Source organism: Poecile atricapillus, chromosome W, assembly GCF_030490865.1.
Source record: "Poecile atricapillus isolate bPoeAtr1 chromosome W, bPoeAtr1.hap1, whole genome shotgun sequence".
In the NCBI taxonomy this organism is placed as follows: Eukaryota; Metazoa; Chordata; class Aves; order Passeriformes; family Paridae; genus Poecile; species Poecile atricapillus.
The window spans coordinates 99,744,158-99,763,879 of record NC_081288.1 but is presented as its reverse complement, the minus strand read 5'-3'; the positions used below and the strand labels follow the sequence as shown (position 1 = coordinate 99,763,879).

At 42.1% G+C, this 19,722-nt stretch overlaps 1 protein-coding gene across 6 annotated transcripts in view; it reads right to left on the bottom strand.

Annotated features, from left to right (window-relative positions):
• The window catches only part of LOC131591637 (splicing regulatory glutamine/lysine-rich protein 1-like), a 73,968-nt gene that overhangs the window by 28,812 nt on the left and 25,434 nt on the right, over positions 1-19,722 (bottom strand). For 5 of the 6 annotated variants that reach the window (XM_058862540.1, XM_058862541.1, XM_058862545.1 and 2 more), the window contains exons 4-8: positions 15,915-16,079; positions 14,758-14,936; positions 14,022-14,152; positions 12,448-12,562; positions 1,163-1,282 (exon numbers count right to left, since the gene is read on the bottom strand). In XM_058862540.1, coding sequence (XP_058718523.1) covers positions 1,163-1,282; positions 12,448-12,562; positions 14,022-14,152; positions 14,758-14,936; positions 15,915-16,079 — 710 coding nt within the window. The remainder of the gene's footprint in view (positions 1-1,162; positions 1,283-12,447; positions 12,563-14,021; positions 14,153-14,757; positions 14,937-15,914; positions 16,080-19,722) is intronic. The other variant, XM_058862542.1, reaches the window with a different exon arrangement.

The following is a 19,722-nucleotide window of genomic DNA, read 5'->3' as shown; positions in this document are numbered from 1 at the left end:
TCAAGTTTTGGCAAATACCTGTTTGGAGGTCTCACAAACAAAATGTAAGATCATAAAGATGAAACAGCACACAGTCCCAGCAATAGCAAGGGGTTTCACAATAATCCAAGAAGCACCTTCTAGTAATTTATCACAGAGATTTCATTGGATTTGGACCTTCCACTGAGCATATATCTCAAGAAGCTCCAGAAAACAGCAACAGAGTCAAAAGGATCCATCAATGAAGCCCAGCTATATAGCCTACCTCCTAACTGTTCTCACTGAGGTCCACAGATCTGCAGTTCTATTTCCCACAAAACTTTTCTCCTCAGAAAACAACTGCACAACCTAAGTATGAAGCTCCCTTTAAATGAGTTGGGAATTAAGGAGATGAAACAGAAAGAAAAGTACCAAGGCTTCTATTCATTAAGCTACTTTTACAGTCACTTTTGTTTTGTGAATATTCACTATTTTACCCCTCAGAAAGTTACATTATCATCCAAGGAGATAAAGGAATTATTTTGTTGGAATTTCACAGTTCAATAATTAGATAATCAGACTTAAAAATTAATGGACTAGGCAAAATATAGGTGTGTTAGATGCTGAAATGAAAATATGTTACATAATAGACATATACATTTGTGCTTACAGCAGTGTATGGCCAATATGAAATAGCCATAGGCAAAAATAAAATCTCGTACACAAAAACTTAATACATGTTCTCAGAATACAGGATCAAGTTCAGCTTGAATCCAAAGTATAACTGTCCACAAAGTTGAAGAAGCATCATTCACTTTTTTTGTAGCACAGGCTACGCAGAACATACCTAATTCATTGGTTAAAGTCTGACAGTCAAGTTACCTACTTTCAATCAGCTTGATGTTGGTATAAATGCAGACTAGACTTTGGTATCAAAGTTTAGGTACCTCAGGGTTCTGGTTTAACCCCTGTAGGCACCATATGAACTACTATGAAAAAAATTAACTATATCACAGACAAAACCAGTACACTGAGCACAAAAACCCTGTACTTTCTATTCTTTTGTTCCACAAACAAAGCCTTGGGACAGGCTAAAGCATTTAGATTCCATCCTTTGCCATCACATAGGTTTGCTAGATTTTTTTCAAAAACTTTGTACTATGTGCTAAGATGAACAGTATAATTTCTAAGGAAGGGAACTCACCGAGAATGAGAGCGACTTCTTGATCTCCATCTTTCCCTAGATCTAGACCGCTTTTTCAGGGGACTTCTGGATCTGCGTCTGTCCTTATGTCTTGAGAGTGATCTATTGCCAGATCTACTTCTATATGAATAACGCCAGAAGAAAAATACTTTAATATTGAGACTTCATAAAAATTAGATCAACCAAGAAGGAAAAAAACCCCACATAAATCTTGCCTCACTACATAAAATTATATAGTTACACCTCAGTAATATACTGCCTATCAACATTTTTGTAAAAATGGATACTTTAAGCTTCACCAGGTGCATATGCTCTCCTTTGAAACAATGCACCATTTAAGTAATACTCATGTACTCCTGGTAATAATATCGATGACAACAGAGACAACACCTAAGTGCTATGTGACCAGGTGGATGATCTGCTCAGCCTGGTGGCAGAGCTTAAAGAGGAAGTGGAGAGGCTGAAGAGTATCAGGGAGTGTGAGAGAGAAATAGATTGGTAGAGTCACACCCTTCCATCCCTGGAAAAAATGCAGTGGATGGAAGCTCAGCAAGAGTTGGAGAAGCCCTGACCCTCTCACCATCAGGCAGAAGGAGACCTAAAAGATGGGGGGGAATGGAAACAGGTCTCTGCTCAGGAAGTAGGAGAATCCCCTTCCATCCTCCCTTGCCTTCCCAGGTGTCCTTACAGAATAGGTATGAGGCTCTGAAACTCGAGGATCAGGCAGATGATAGTGGAGATGAAGATCTATCTGGGGGGCTGACCAGAATGTCAGTCAACAAGATGGATCACAACTACAGGTGTTAAGAAAGAAAGAAGGGTAACTGTAGTGAGTAACTCCCTTCTGAAGGGAACTGAGGACCTGGTATGCCAACTGGACCTATCCCACAGGGAAGTTTACTGCCTCCCTGGGGCCCAGGTAAGTGATATTACCAGAAGACTCCTTGGACTGATTCAGCCCTCTGATTATTCCCCACTGCTGGCTGCCCAGGTTGGCAGCGACGAGGTTGATGAGAAAAGTCCTAGGGCAATCAAAAAGGACTTCAAAGCATTGGGGCAACTGGTTGAAGGGACAGGAGCACAGTTGGTGTTTTCCTCAATTCCTTCAGTAGCAGGGAAGAATGACAAAGAACAGGAGAACCTACTTGGTCAACGCGTGTCTCAAAGATCAGTGCCACCAGTAGAATTTCATCTTTTTCAATCATGAGGTGGTTTAAACAACACCAGGTGTCACACTATATTAGGAATGGCAAAGCACGACACGGACTGTCTTCTGGGTTGCACAATAGAGCAAGTTTTATTATTCCAGGTCTTCTTTTATAGACAGGTCTGAGAATGTCTGAGAGGCAAAACTCTCATTGGTCATTAAACCAACACATCACCATCATTGATCAATTTGGTACACCACCCCTTGACCTTTTCTTTCAAGAAAACAACAAGGATCCAAACAACACCTGCAAAGGTTGTTGTCCTTCTCCAAGGACTGTTTGGATTCCTCCTTATGATTTCCCAGGCCAGAGTGAGACTTAGTTTCACACAGGCTCAAGCTAATGCCTGGAGCTTAAAAATCTCTTATTTGATCATTGTTAGTTCCCACAACCAGGCCTGCTGGAAACAGATGGGGATCACCTGTCTAGCAAGGGCAAAAGGGTTCTAGTCTGTGAGTTGGCAGGGCTGATTGAGAGGGCTTTAAACTAGGTTTGAAGGAGAGAAGGGAAAAAAACAGGCTTGGTAGAGATGAGTTAAGGGGTGTCATGAAAGTGTTGGTGAAATCAATAGCCCAGCTGTAGTGCATCTAGACCTCCCTGGCTCTGAAGTGTGCTGGCCACACTGGAACACGCTTGCAGTCTTACAGGGATGAACCACGGACTCCTAAGCTAATAAAAGCCAAGAGGGAAACACCAGAAAATTATCTCAAATTAATTAAGGGATCTTCCTCTAGGAAGGCAACATACCTAACAGCCCAGCTGAGGTGCCTCTACACCAATGAACACAGCATGGGCAACAAACATGAGGCATTAGAAGCCACCATGCTGCCAGAAAGCTATGACCTTGTTGCCATTACTGAATCTTGGTAGGATGAATCCCATGACTGGAGTGCGGCTATCTATGGCTAAAGGCTGTTCAGAAGAGACAGGGAAGGAAGGAGAGGCAGATGGGTTGGCTTCTACATCAAGAAGCAGATTGAGTGTGAAGAGTTCTCTCTGAAGGACAGCCATGAGCAGGTAAAACAACTCAAACAATGCCCTATTTTGAAAAGCTATCAGTGGTGAACTAAGAGGGGGTATTATGCTGCTTTTGGTGTTGAATTATGCTACAGTCAATCTGACTCATCATTCCCAAAGTTAAACATTCTGATAGGGAGGTGAAGATGTGGCAGATATGGTAAAGTATCCTTAGCTAAAAATGCTAAGCTGGCACAGTTTACCTGGAGACATATGACTGACAGTCAATCACTTTTATAGTATAAAAAGTTCAGTCCCACTTTCAAATGGCAGGTTCTTCTAACACACCCTTTCTTGGAGTGTGTATGAAGATTCCGCCCTTGGGTGAGGACGCCCCTCAGGGTTGCTCCTCGAGGCTGAAAGAAAGAGGCCAGAGTTGTTGGTATGTGTGAGTAACATGAATCTCTACTTAAAAACTGGGTGGGTTTGGTAGCATTAATATAAATGCTTCAATACAGTACACTATACTATACTAGTAGTTTTAGCTTCTATACTCTGTAGTAAATAATTCTGATTAATATCTTTTTGTCTAATCATTTATCATAATAAATCATTCATATATATATATGGTTTGCCATCCTTAATCCCACAGGATAAAGTTGTACACAGGTTCAATTACACCTTTATAATTCTTTAGACTTAAACCGTTGACAAAGTCTGGGGCTAAGATTGGATCTAGCCACACTCAGGCTCCTCTCTGAGAAAGAATTTAGAAAGCAAGGAGGTCATTTCTGCACCTTGTGACTCAGTGCGAAGGCTTCTCTAGTAAACTTTGTCTGAAGCTCCCACTCCACCTGTGACATCAACATCTGCTGGGAAAGTAGCACAGCAAGCTGTAGGCAATCCAGGAGACTCCTGGAATGCACGGAGGATAACTTCTTGAGCCAGGTAATAGCCCTACCAGAGGGGATGCAATACTGGATCTGTTGGTCACCAGTGTAACTGAGCTAATTGGGGATATCAACATTAGAGGCAGCCAGGGCTTCAGTGATCATGCACTGGTGGAGTTCATAGTCCTGAGTAATATGGGTCAGGTAAGGAGCAGTTAGGCCCCTGAACTTTAGGAAAACAAACTTCCAGCTCTTCAGGGAGAGAGTCAGTGGGATCTCCTGGGAAACTGTCCTCAGGCACAAGGGAGTGGAACAGACCTGGCAGACATTTAAAGAAGCCATCCATAGAGTGCAAGAGCTAGTTATCCCCAGGAAAAAAGAAGTCAGGCAAGGAAGGCAAAAGACCAGCATGGCTGAGTGGGGAACTGCTGGTCTAACTAAAGGGAAAGAAGTAAATGCATAGACAGTTGAAGCTAGGACAGGTGACCTGGGAAGAATATAGAGACAAAGTACAGTTGTGTAGGGATAGGGCGAGGAAGACCAAGGTGAAGCTGGAACTGAACCTGGCAAAGGACACAAAGAACAACAGAAAGGGCTTCTACAGGTATGTCAACCAGAAAAGGAAGGTCAAAGAATGTGTAACCCCCCGATAAACAACACTGGTAAACTGGTAACAACAGATGAGGAGAAGGCTGAGGTACTCGACAACTTCTTTGCCTCAGTCTTCAATGGCAAACTCTCTTCCCACACCTCTTGAGTGGATGGACAGCAGAATGGGGACTGGGGGAGCAAAGTCCCTCCCACTGTAAGAGAAGATCAGGTTCATGACCACCTGATTAACCTGAATGTACATAAGTCTTCCCCCCTACCACAGACGAGTTTATATGTTCTATCCATCAGCCGGTGCAGTAGTTCCAGGTATTCTCCCATCACATGAATTGGTAAGATAACCCAGGCTTGTCCAGTAAGGAGTTATCTCTGATACCAGATGGGATACAATAAACATCTTGCCTTGAGAGCAGGATGTAGGGAGATAAGCTGGAATTTTTGACTGACAGACAATTCACTTTACAAACTATAAAAGCTACACAAACTTTCACAAAGTCAGAAGTCACCTACACACACCCTGGAAACATGTAGAACTTCTCTCTGAAGTTTGGAGGCAAACTTTGTGGTTACTTTCCCAGGAATTGAGTGAAAGGATTCTATGTGTACTCCATCATCAATTCGGTGGTAAGCTACATTGACTCCTAATCTATACTATTTCTTCGCTAGCTGTAATATAGGTACCTTTTTTTGCGCACTGTATTTTATCTACTAGTAGTTCTTTTTGTTTTATCCTGTGTAGTAAGTAGTCTGTTTAAAGTCTTAAGACTGTTAATCTTGTGTCTATTCAATAAATAATTAATTTTAAAATAGACTTAATTGGCCATTCTTAAGAACTTGGGAGCGAGAACCATTTGGGGTGCAGGCTGCCTCAAAAAGAGCTACTGCCAGAAATCTGAGTCAAAGGCAGGACTTGTCTAAACTCTAATCTCCATTTGTACCAGGGACCTCGCATGACATAGTGTGGAATAAGGGGTTGATACAGTTCTGGTTTCAGGTGGGACAGAGTTAATTTTCTTCTCAGTAGCTGGTACAGTGCTGTGGTTTGGATTAAGTATGAGAATAATGTTGATAACACACTGATGTTTTGGTTGTTGCTAAGTAGTGCTTGCCCTAAGACAAGGGCTTCTTCAGTGTCTCATGCTCTGCCAGTGAGGAGGTGCACAATAAACCATGAGGGAGCATAGCTGGGACAGATGACCTGAACTGGCCAAAGGGATTTTCCATACCATGGAACATCATGTTCAGTATATAAACTGGGGGGAGTTGGTCATGAGCCACCAATCAGTGCTTGGGGACAGGCTGGGCATCAGTCAGCAGTTGGTGAGCAATTGTATTGTGCATCACTTCTCTTGGGTTTTATTCCTCTGTCTCCTTCCCTCTTATTGTAATTACATTTTTTAATTATTGTTGGTTTTGTTAGTATTATTATTACATTTTACTTTTTTATTTTTCTCTTATTAAACTGTTTTTATCTCAGCCATGGGTTTTATCTTTTTCTGATTCTACTCCCCATCCCACCAGGGAGGGAGGGGTAGAAGCGGACAAGTGGTTGCATAGTACTTAGTTGCTGCCTGGGGTTAAACCACAACACAGCATGTTCTCAAAACTGACAGTAACAGTGGTAAAATCACTTAAATATATGTGTGTATATATATATATAATTATGAACAATTGTTTAAAGCACAGATTTTCTGCAAGAAAAAGAAATCTAAATTTATCTCCTAAAAATCATTAGATTTGCGTCAGTACAAAATAGCACTGATATACTGCAATTACACAAAGACTGTTTTTCAGTTATGTCCTGAGTTAGAGAAGATAAACAAGCAATAAATAATTAAACAAATTATTCTTCTTGCATTACAAAGATACCCAATGTTTCAATGTCATTATATAACACTTACTGTGTAACATTATTACAAAACACAGGCACTGGAAAATAAGGAGATGATTTCTGACAGCCAGAGCAGATTGTGCCTGACAAATTTAGTGGCCTTCTACGATGGGGTTACAGCAGTGGTGGATGAAGGAAGAGTGACTGATGTCATCTACCTGGACTTGTGCAAAGGTCCCTTGGGAAAATGTTTTTGTAGGTGCTGGGGTCCATCAGTGCTGGTCACTTTTTAAACATCACCTCCTAAGGTCACAGGAGCAGGCAATTCCTAAATGTCAGAAGTCAAGCAGGCCAGACAGAAGGGCAACTTGGCTGAACAGGAATCTTCTCTTGAAAATAAGGCAAAAAAGGAAGGTGTATGCTGGGTGGAAGCAAGGTCAAGTGACATGGGAAGAATACAGAGATGCTGCTCAGCACTGTAAGGAAAAAATCTGTATGGTAAAGCTCAACTGGAGTTGAAGCTGCCAGAACTGTGGGGGATGATAAAAAGAGTTTTTTCAAATATAATAATAGCAATAGGCAGTGTAAAAATAATATCAGCCTGTTACACAATGAGAATGGTCACCTCACAAACAGGGACATGGACAAGGCAGAGGTGTTTAATGCATTCTTTGCCTATGTCATCAACACAGATGATGGACCAAGGGAGTCTCAGTGTCCTGAGCTGGAGGACCATGAGTGCAAGAATGATCTCCTAGTCAACCCTGAAATTGCGTGCAATCTGCTGCTCCAGCTGGATCCCTACAAATCTATGGGGCCTGATGGGATTCATCCAAGAATCTTCAAGGAACTGGCTGATATCACAAAACCTCTCTCAATGATTTTTGAGTAGTCTTGGGAATTTGGAGAGGTCCCAGCTGTCTGAAAGCTGCTGAACATTGTCCCAATTATCAAGGGCAAGAAGAAGGACCACAGAAACTACAGGCCTGTTAGTCTCACTTCAGTGACTGGTAAAGTTAGGAAGATTATTCTGGGAGGTACTGAAAAACACCCAAAAGACAAAGCAGTCATTGGTCACAGACAGCATGGTCTCATGACAGGAAAGTCCTGCTTATCAAACTTGATTTCCTTTTTTGACAAGGTAACCCACCTCACTGATCAAGGGAAGCCAGTTGATGTAATCTTGTTGGATTTCAGTAGAGCTTTTGATACTGTCTCTCACAGATTCCTTCTGGAAAAAATGTCCAGCACACAGCTGGATAAATACGTCATGTGATGGGTGAGCAACTGTCTCACAGGTTGGGCACAAAGAGTTATAATGAATAGGGTGACATCAAACTGGCAACCTCTCACTAGTGGGATTCCTCAGGGCTCCATCTTAGCCCTATGTTCTTCAGCACCTTCATAAATTACTTGAAAGCAGGACTCAAAGGGATACTAAGTAAGTTTGCAGATAATACAAAACTGGGAGGAGTTGTTGACTCTTTCAAAGGTGGGGAGGCCCTGCAGAGAGACCTTGACAAATTAAAGGACTGAGCAATCACCAAATGCATGAAGCTTAACAAGGGAAAGTGATGGATTCTGCACCTGGGATGGGGCAACCCTGGATTTATGTACAGACTGGGGAATGAGATGCTGAAAAGCAGTGCAAGGGATAGGGACTTGGGGGTCCTGGTCAACGTTTAGTTGAATATGTCAGCAGTGTGCCCTGGCAGCCAGGAGGGCCAACTGTGTCCTGGGGAGCATCAGGCAAAGCATCACCAGCCAGTCAAGGGAGGTGATTTTCCCACTCTGCTTAGTACTGCTGCGGCCTCACCTTGAATATTGTGTGCAGTTTTGGTCACCACAATACAAGAAAGACTAAGCTATTAGAGAGCATCCAAAGAAGGGCAACAAAGATAGTGAAGGGACTTGTGGGGAAGCTCTATGAGGAGTGGCTGAGGTCACTTGGTCTGTTCAGCCTGGAGAAGACTGAGGGGCGATCTCATCACAGTCTACAACTTCCTTGTGAGGGGAAGAGGAGGGGCAGACACTGCCCTCTCCTCTGTGGTGACCAGTGACAGGACCCAAGGGAATGGCTTGAAGTTGTGCCAGGGGAGGTTTAGGTTGTATATTAGGAAAAGGTTCTTCACCCAAAGGGTGGTTGGACACTGGAACAGGTTCCCCAAGGAAGTGGTCACAGCCCCAAGCCTGACAGAGTTTGGACAAGAAGCTTTTGGACAATACTCTCAGGCACATGGTGTGGTTCTGGGAGATGGTGCTGTGCAGGGCTGGGAGTTGGACTCAGTGATCTTTGCCTTGTGGGTCATTTCCAACTCAGCAGATTCTGTGATTTTGTGATTCTGTGATGTGATGATGGACCACTTGATGGATAAGGAATTGGCTGGATGATCACATTCAGAGTTGCAGTCAACAGCTCAATGTCCAAGTGAAAAGCAGTGACCAGTGGTGATCCTCAGGAGTCAGTATTGGGACTGGCACTGTTTAACATCTTTGTTGGTGACATGGACAGTGAGATCGAGTGCACCCTTAGCAAATTTGATGACAACAGCAAACTGTGTGGTGCAGTCAACACACTGGATGGAAGGGATGCCAGCCAGGGGGACCTTGATAGGCTTGAGAGGTGACCTTGTAAAAATCTCATTAAGTTCAACAAGGCCAAGTGGAAGGTCCTGCACCTGGGTTGGGACAATCCCAAGCACAAGTAAAGGCTGAGTGGAGAATGGATTGAGAGCAGCCCTGGGAAGGACTTGGGGGTGTTGGTGGACAAGAAGCTTGATATGTCTGTATTTGTTTGGCACAGCCTGGTTTTTGGCAGCAGGGGGGCCACAAAGATGGCTCCTGTGAGAAGCTGCTAGAAGCTTCCCACCATATCTGACAGAACCAATGGCTGATGGCTCTGAAGATGGACATGCTGCTGGCCAAAACTGGGCCAATGAGAGAGGTTGGTAATGCCTCTGTGATTACATATTTAAGAAGAAAATCAAAACAAAAGTCACAAGTTTTTGCTTGTAGTTAGAGGAGGAGGTGAGAACATGTGAGGGAAAACAACATGGAGACACCAAGGTCAGTGGAGAAGGGAGAGGAGGTGCTCCAGGCACCGGAGCCGAGATTCCTCTGCAGGCTGTGGTGAAGACCATGGTGAAGCAGGTTGTCCCCCTGCAGCTCATGGGTCCCCGGGGGATGCAGAGATCCACCTACAGCTCATGGGGGAGGTGCCCATGCAGGAGTGGGTGGAGGCCTAGAGGAGGCTGTGATCCAGTGGGAGACCTGGTGGAGAGAGAGAGCCCCTTCTTCCAGGCTGGAGCAGCCTGTCCTTGAAGGACTGTATCCCATAGAAAGAGAGCCACATTGCAGCAGTTTTGGGAGGACTGGTTGCCCATGGGGGGGGTTCACGTTGCAGCAGGTGTGGTATGGCTGCTGCTCTTGAGAGTGGACCTACGCCAGAGAAGTTAATGGAGAACTGTCTCCCATGGGAGAGATCGCACAGTCTCACAGGGGAAGGACTCCTCTCCTAGAGCAGCAGAAGAAAATCTCAGTGATGAATTGACCAAAACCCCCATGCCCTGTTTCTCTGTGCTGTCAGTGTGAAGGAGGGAAGAGCTGGGGGGAGAAATGGTGTTTTAAGGGCTTATTTTACTTCTCATTATCCTCTTCTGATTCTGTTAGTAATAAGATTCACTTTGCAATTTGAGTTGAGCCTGTTTTGCCCTTGAAATATTTCTCCTGGTCCCCATCTCCCTCATGAAGTGTTTGATATTTTTTTTTCCCTCCTCTGCCCAGCTGTGGCAGGGGAGTGTAAGCGAGTGACTCTCGTGGGTGCCTGGCATTAGGCCAGTGTCAAACCACATCTCAGCAATGTGTGCTTGCAGCCCAGACAGCCAACCATATAAAAAATAATCTGCATCAAAGGCTGCATCAAAATGAGCATGGCCAGCAGGGTGAGGGAGGTGATTCTCCCCCTCTACTCTGCTCTTGTGAGACCCCACCTGGAGCACTGCATCCAGCTCTGGGGTCCCCAGCAGAGGAAGGACATAGGCCTGTTGAAGACAGTCCAGAGGAGGACCATGAAGGTGATCAGAGGACTGGAACACCTCTCTTATGAAGACAGGCTGAGAGAGCTGAGGCTGGGCTGTTCAGCCTGCAAAAGAGAAGTCTCCAGGGTGACCTTATAGCAGCCTTCTGGTACCTAAAGGGAGCCTACAAGAAAGCTGGGGAGGAATTTTTTACAAGGGCATATGGTGATAGAACAAGGTGGAATGGCTTTAAAATGAAAGAAGGTAGGTTTAGATTAGCTATTACGAAGAAATTCTTTACTGTGAGGGTGGTGAGGTGTCACTGTTGGACACGAAATGATTCACACAGACACAGCTCAATGTGTGATAGAAAAAAGAGAGCAATTTATTCTGTCGTTTCAGTATTTATAGATTCTCGACAACGACCAGGGATTGGATAGTTCGGTTACCACCTTCCCAACCACACTGGTTGTGAGAAACGTCCATCAAAAGACATTTCTTTAATGGAATGTATAAACATTTATGTTTACAGTTACTTTCCTAGGAAAGTGGCTAGAAACTATGAAAACAAGATCAGAAGGCTTAATTCTCAGGGCGACAGTGAGGCACTGAAACAGGTTCCCCAGAGAAGGTGTGGATGCCCCATCCCTGGAAGTGTTCAAGGCCAGGTTGGATGGGGCTTTGAGGAACCTGGTCTAATGGAAGGTGTCCCTGCCCATGGCAGGGGGTTTGGAACTAGATGATCTCTAAGGTCCCTTCCAACCCAAACTATTCTATGATTTTATGAAATCTGAAGCCTGCACACTTATATCTTGTTTGGTGGTATAACTGATGTGGTATATTCCCTCTGGCCAGCTTTTCTGTATGTGAAAGAACTCTAGGTGCCCTGTTAAAAAAGCAATGGATGAAAGAATGGGATAGTGCTGTTGCTGCAACACTGAAAACACCTTTTTAGAGTGCAAGCTATCAAATACACTGAGGTTTTGTTGGGGTTTTTTTATACTTAATGGAGTCAAATATCTTTAGACTGATTATGTAAATGATCAAAAGACATTCCTGACATTGTACCATTTCAGGAAGTGTTTATAAATCTTACATAGAAAGACTGTCTCATTCTTGGAAAAAAATCTTAATGGGTAAACTTTATGGATGATCTAGTAATTTTATTTCTTTTATATTTCAAAGCCTGTTTTACAACTTAAGAAATTAGCAAAACAAAAAAATTCTGAAGAATTAAAATCTACCCTTAAAGCCTTTTTTCTTCTGGCTTTTAAAAAATACAGCTTTGCATTTACAGTACAGTTAATAAAAATAGAGCATTTGTTAACTAGATGTTTAGAAGCTCAGGACAGCAGCAACTTTCTACTAGCAAAACCAGCCAGCCTGTCTGTTTAGGGTATTAACAGTAAACTAAATGTTCCATCCACAAAACAGAGGTAACTATTTCTTTTTAACATACAAAGGTTACAAAATGAAATTATGCTACATGGCACAAAATGTACCATGAAATCATGAAAATGGTTCTGCTACCTGGCACAAAAAGTACCTTCTAGTGTGTTTTACCTGAAAGTAATACTGAAAACATGCAGCATTTAGAGGGAAAGAGTATTTGTTCAGAGACGAAGTTCCTAGTAATTCTGTCTAGGTCAGTTTAAGTTACTAATCTTCTCTACAGGCAAACTTGTCTCACAGCTCAGTAGGAAATTTCAGTAACCACCACCACTCAAAAAAAGCCCAGTATGAATTCTTAGTCCAAAATAATAAATATACCTACCTGTGTTTTGAGTGAGATCTTTTCCTTCTAGATTGGGATTTTGAGCTAGACCTGGATTCTGAACGAGAATGGGAACGAGATCGACCACCTTTTCTTTCACTGCTCTTTCCAGACTCTGAAAGGAAGTAAACACTGCAATGTAAGCTCAGAACATTGAAAGATCCCAGTCAACAATCTGGCACAAATGTAATGTACCACACATATAGTGCAAGGGGCCCATGCTTTGCACATCTTCCTGTTTTGCTAATATCCTTGAGAAACATCCAATAAAGTCATTGCATATACTCGTTGAGTGCAGCCACCCTGCAGCAGTACACATAAACCAGATAATTATAAACAGCTAGCTCTGTTAGGAATGGGATTTATGTTGCTGCCACAATGCACAAGATTACAACAGGTTGTCCTCTGGTATATTATTTAATTTACTTACATTTTAAATAACATCAGAAGAATAAATTTAGAGGGCAGTTTTGAAAACAAGCATAAAATGCAAATAATAATTAGTACTTTTTATACTTTTAAATATTCCAACCACTGTACAAATATTGAAGTTCTACTCCTCAAATGCTGTTTTGGGGAGGAAGGGATGGAGAGAAAGGAGTAAAAAGTTTGATCCAAAGGCCAGGAAGTCAACAGAAAACTTACCAGTGACCTCTGCAGACTTTGGTTCAGACTCTAAAAGATTATCATTCTGCTCCTTAACACTGAGAAAATGTTAGAACTATTTTTCTCACGACCCTCAAAAAAGAAAGTATTCTATTCCTGTCCCCCCTGAAAAAAACCTCAAGACCCTTCACTATCTAACCTACATGAGCTAATGTGTGGGGTTTTTAGTAAGAAGAAAGACAAAATCTTGCTGATGAAAAGAAAAAGGAGGATTTCAACTGCAAGTTTAACAAGTTTAGAATCTTTTACATTGTGGTGTTGCAATCACTTTAAGTCAGCATAAATCAGCACTGAAGTGTCTGCTTAACCACTCAAGCCACTGACACCTTCCTCCTTGACCTGGCATTTCAGTGTTAACAGGAATCAGGGAACCAAACCGAATGAAAAAACGTCTGTTACAATGTTATGTTTTATGCTACATTCATTGTCTGATCCCATTAGCTATGAGGATGCATATAGTCTTAAGGCAGTATGAAAAAGAGCATAGCACAGTGATAAAATTAACCTGACAAAGAAAAGCATAATATTGCTGCTTTCAGCAGCACACTAGCTCACTCTGATCATGAAACTATGGTATTAATTGGTGCTAGAAGAGAAAACAAAATATAAAGTATTTTTTAACTTTGCAAGTACTTTGAACTTTAAAAGCACCAACATTAAATATTAATTTAGTATTGACTTTGCATTTTTTTAAACATTCAGTGAGCACGTATCTGAAAAGAAGACATGATGAAATAAAAAGCTTCATTCCACTGTTGCATGAAAACAATTTTGATTTTCTTTTGTTTTCCCACATACATGTTGCTCACCTTTGAGTACCCTTTTCCTGTGTTTGAAAGTGCTCTTAAAAGCACGTGTCAAGGTACACACAGAACATGTCTGTTAGGTAATGAACATGATATACCTACCGGGCTCAATAGCAGCAGATATAAAAGATTGGGCTTCCCTTACTCTCTTCATCACTTCTTCCAGTTCCTTGGCAGCAGCTTGTGGTGTCATTTCAGGAGGCTTCACTATTGCATTATTGGAGTGATTTATTCTAAATTAAGACAAAAATAAAAACTTTAACTTCCAAACTCTTGAAAAGGAAAAATAAAAAAAAGAATGAAAGCACCTCAGCTTCCATGTATGACTAAAAACTTCAAAGTTCAGCATAACTACAAATTTTTCCTCTAACACTCATCTTTTCTAAGTATCTGAAATGTCTGGTTTTTATTGCTTTCAAATCCTATGACTTTTAAATAATTTTGGTACAATATTTCTGTGTTAAATTTTTTTCTAGTAGAAGTCTATAAATCTATTTCAGATCAAATTTCTACATTAATACCTACTAATTACATACACATCACATATAAAGCTTAATTAGTACAAAGGACTTTGCAGATTCTCTCACTGTTATGGCTTTCACCAATTCAAGATTGTATGTAGAAATATCTTATTCAGTGCCAACCATATTCTTCCTGGAAACAAAGTTATGTCCAACCTTGAAATTTGAATTCATAAAAACATTCCAGTTTACTAACAATAGGTCTTTACATTGAAAAAATATTAATCATAGCAGTTTCCTGCACATAAGAGTCATAAATGTATAAGGATACTAAGACATCTCTCATTCAATATTCATATGGATAATTAATTTCTTACTTCAGTGGCCTGTCTCCAAACATAACTCCATTAAAAGCAAGAGCTCGAGGTACAGAATTTTGGTCTGCAAATTCCACAAAAGCAAATCGTGTTGGTTGTGTCTCATCACCTGCCATTCGCACAAATTTGACTTCTCCAACTTGCTTAAAAAATTCAAGCAGCTGATCTGCTGTTGTAGTCTAGAAAGTCAAAGAGCTCAGCTGAAGTAAAACACATAATGAAAACCACTTATTCAACATATTAAATAATCGAACAGCTACAGATTTTGGAAAGACATATCATTACACAAGTGACATGAATTTGGTAATGTTACACTTTAAGAGAGAAAGGTATTTTTTTCTTCCATTAATCTAAAAAATATATTACAATTTAAAATAGTATAACCATGAGCCCTGAAGTCCTACATCTAGGTTAAAAAGCACTTGTACAGGATTTTGCAGTTTCAGACAACTTATTTGAAATAATAATGATACACCTATGTTCAAGATACTGATTGTGATTTCTGATCAACTAAAAAAAATCCAAGCAGTATTACAAGACTTCACTTTTATCTGTTTTTCTACTAGTTTCAAGCTTGTTTTATTTTATTGTGATTAATAATAGTTTTATACTCTAGTAGCTACTTTGATAGTCAAAAACCACAAAAATCAAATACTTATATTTCCATCAGTCAAAATCAAATTGTTTTTCAATCAATTCAATCAATTGCTGAAAAAGAAATTTTTGACAGCCCCAACTTTCCTGTCAGAGCAACTCAAATATATTTATGTTAATTTTGCAACTTCTACTAGGACAAATAATTTCTTCTTACTGTACTTAAGCAACTGCAGAGTGTTATAGGGGACAGCTACCATCCTCTCACAAATTCTGAGGCATTGTTCAGCTAATATAACCCAGCTGGACATTTGATTAACACCCACAATCATAAATGTTTCTTGAATTCAGATAGAGTGTGATTTCTTTGGTTTCCTGCTAGAATTGATGTCAACAGTCCGGTCTACTCTGATTAGCAAAAGAACATTCAAGAATTTGAAATATCTCTAGTAAACTTCTATTGGCATCAACTAATGAAAACTCTTAAAATGTAAGATTGTAATTCACAAATTAACAATTCTGTATCTTCCATTATTATAGCAAACAAAACCAAAAAAAGCTACCTGTGAATTCAAGTTTCCAACGTAGACTGTTCTTCTAATTTCATCAATCTTGGATGGGTCCACATTCCCCATAATTGGTGGCTGTGGTATTTCTCCCAGTGTTGTAATGTTAGGGTCCAGTGCTGCTGCTGGTATAGCCCCCAAAGTGCCAAGTGATACACCAAGCTGGAAAATATAAAAATAGGATATGCTTTGCAACCAAGCACAGGAAGGAGATACTTCACCTTTTAATACTTGCCTTCCTTGTGCATTTCTGTAAAAATAAACTTAATTAATATAGGTAAGACTTTAAAATGTAAGGTCCCTGAATTGGGAATTGAAATTTCTCCTGGGGAATATTATAAAAAAAAAGTCACTTTAAAATGATTACTAAATTGGTCTGCTGAGTTGCTGGTTTGAATTTTTTCTCCATCCAAAAAACAACTTCCTTTCCAGCAAATGAAGTTTCTAACAAGTGTTAGAAATTCTCAACGAGTCACCAGTAGTTTTTTTTGGTTTTTTATGTAACAAAACTACTATCTTTATTTGAAATCATCCTTTCATTATTAAACAAAGGGTTATTGTACTGGGTGTGGCTGAGCTGGAGTTCATGTTCTCATAGCAGCCCCCAGTGTTGTGCTTTGCATTGGTAGCTAGAAAGGTTTTGAGAACACACCAGTGTTTTGGCTACTGCTGAGCAGCACTGGCACAGTATCAATGCTGTCTCTCAACATTCCCCCCATCAATGGGCTGAGAGTGGGCAAGATCTTGTGAGAGGATACAACCAGGCCAGCTGACCCAAATTAACCAAAGGGATATTCCATACCATATGTCAGATCAGATATAAAGCTAAGTAAAGGAGGAGGAAGGGGGTGCATTTGTTATTTACAATGTTTGCCTTCCAGAGCAACTGCCACATGTTCTGGAGCCCTGTTTTCTGGGAAGCAGCTGAACATCGCTCACTGATGGGAAGTAGAGAATAATTTTTTTTTCTTTTTGCTTGTTTACATGCAAACTTTCACTTTTGCTTTAGTAAACTGCCTTATCTCAACTTACAAGTTCTTAATTCCTCTCCCCTGTACAGCTGGGGAGTGGTAGAGCAGCTTGGTGGGCACCTGGCACACAGCCAAGGTCAACCCATTAATGTTCTACAGCTTGACTTCCTCTTTGATTTTCTAAAATTCACAGATAATTTATTAAATATGTATTTAAAAACAAAGTGAATTTACCTTATATGGTTAGCTTAGAAACAAATGTCTCTAAACACCACTATTACACCAGTCCTGTTTAATATATCAATCTTCATCAATGCTCTGGATGAGGGGATCAAGTTCATCCTTAGCAAATTTGACGACACCAAGATGGGTGGGAGTGTTGATCTGCTGGAGTGTAGGAATATACTACAGAGGGATATGGACAGGCTGGATTGATGGGCCAAGGCCAACTGTATGAGATTCATCAAGGTGAAGTGCGGAGTACTGCACTTGGGTCACAACAACCACATGAAACACTACTGCCTTGAGGAAGGGTGGCTGGAAAGCTGCCTGGCAAAAATGGATCTGGGGATGTTAGTCAACAGCTGGCTGAACATGAGCCAGCCCATGCCCAGGTAGCTAAGAAGACCAATGGCATCCTGGCTTGTATCATCAATAGTGTGATCAGCAGGACTAGGAAGTGATTCTTCCCCTGTACTCGGCACTGTTGAGGCCACACCTCTAATACTGTGTTCAGGTTCAGGCCCGTCATGACAAGACACTGAGATGCTGGAGTACATCCAAAAAAGAGCAACAGAGCTGGTGAAGGGGCTGGAGCACAAGTCTTTTATGAGGAGTGGCTGAGGGAACTGGTTTATTTACCCTGGAGAAAAGGAGGCTCAGGGGGGCCCTTATCACTCTCTACAACTACCTGAAGGGAGGTTACAGTGAAGTGGGTATCAGTCACTTCTCTCGAGTAAGTGATAGGATGAGAGGAAACAGCCTCAAGTTGTACCAGGGGAGGTTTAGATTGGATATTAAAAAACATTTCTTCACCAAATGGTTGTCAAGCAATGGAACAGGCTGCCCAGGGAAGCAGATGAGTCACCATCTGTGGAGCTATGTAAAAGAGGTGTAAACATGACACTTGGGACATGGTTTAGTGGTGGACTTGGCAGTGTTAAGATTACAGTTGAACTTGATGATCTTTGAGATCTTTTCTAAACTAAATGATTCCAGGATTATTTAGGGTTTGTTACCAACAATTATGCAGTGGAAACTTGAGGAGGCGCAGTTTCTTAATGAAATACCTAAACTATTACTTCACATATTTTAAGACAAAAAAATGCCAAAATTCTTGTGAACTAAAAATTATTTACAAAGTCATCCAGATTCTCTCATACAACGACAAGTATGAATCATAAACAGAAATAGCCTAAACCTCTAACTGACAACTTCGATACACTGTTGTATTATATAACTTGCACACTTTAAAACAGCTCTTGGACCACAACCTTTAAAACGGATAGTCACCTGTCCTGGTTTAGGGCAAATGGAAGGAAGGAAGGAAGGAAGGAAGGAAGGAAGGAAGGAAGGAAGGAAGGAAGGAAGGAAGGAAGGAAGAAGGAAGGAAGGAAGGAAGGAAGGAAGGAAGGAAGGAAGGAAGGAAGGAAGGAAGGAAGGAAGGAAGGAAGGAAGGAAGGAAGGAAGGACGGAAGGAAGGAAGGAAGGAAGGAAGGAAGGAAGGAAGGAAGGAAGGAAGGAAGGAAGGAGGGAAGGAAGGAGGGAAGGGAGGAGGGAAGGGAGGGAGGGAAAAAGGGAGGGAAGGGGGGAGAGAAGGGGAGGAGGGGAAAAAGGGAGAAAAGGGGGGAGAGAAGGGAGGAGGGAAGGGAGGAGGGAAGGAGGGAAGGGAGGAGGGAAGGGAGGAGGGAAGGGAGGAGGGAAGGGAGGAGGGAAGGGTGGAGGGAAGGGAGGAAGGGAGGGAGGAAGGGAGGCAGGAGGGAAGGGAGGAGGGAAGGGAGGAGGAAAGGGAGAGGGAAGGGAGGAAGGTAGGGAGGAAGGTAGGGAGGAAGGAAGGGAGGAAGGAAGGGAGGAAGGAAGGAAGGAAGGGAGGAAGGAAGGAAGGAAGGAAGGAAGGAAGGAAGGAAGGAAGGATGGAGGGAAGGAGGGTGGGAAGGGGGGAGGGAAGGGAGGAGGGAAGGGAGGACGGAAGGTAGGAAGGGAGGAGGGAAGGGAGGAGGGAAGGGAGGAGGGAAGGGAGGAAGGTAGGGAGGAAGGTAGGGAGGAAGGTAGGGAGGAAGGAAGGGAGGAAGGAAGGAAGGAGGAAGGGAGGAAGGAGGAAGGAAGGAAGGAAGAAGGAAGGAAGGAAGGAAGGAAGAAGGAAGGAAGGAAGGAAGGAAGGAAGGAAGGAAGGAAGGAAGGAAGGAAGAAGAAGGAAGGAAGGAAGGAAGGAAGGAAGGAAGGAAGGAAGGAAGGAAGGAAGGAAGGAAGGAAGGAAGGAAGGAAGGAAGGAAAGGGGGAAGGAAGGAGGAAGGAAGGAAGGAGGAAGGAAGGAAGGAAGGAAGGAAGGAAGGAAGGAAGGAAGGAAGGAAGGAAGGAAGGAAGGAAGGAAAGAAGGAAGGAAGGAGGAAGGAAGGAAGGAAGGAAGGAAGGAAGGAAGGAAGGAAGGAAGGAAGGAAGGAAGGAAGGAAGGAAGGAAAGGAAGGAAGGAAGGAAGGAAGGAAGGAAGGAAGGAAGGAAGGAAGGAAGGAAAGGGGGAGGGAAGGGAAGGAAGGAAGGAAGGAAGGAAGGAAGGAAGGAAGGAGAGGGAAGGAGGAAGGAAGGAAGGAAGGAAGGAAGGAAGGAAGGAAGGAAGA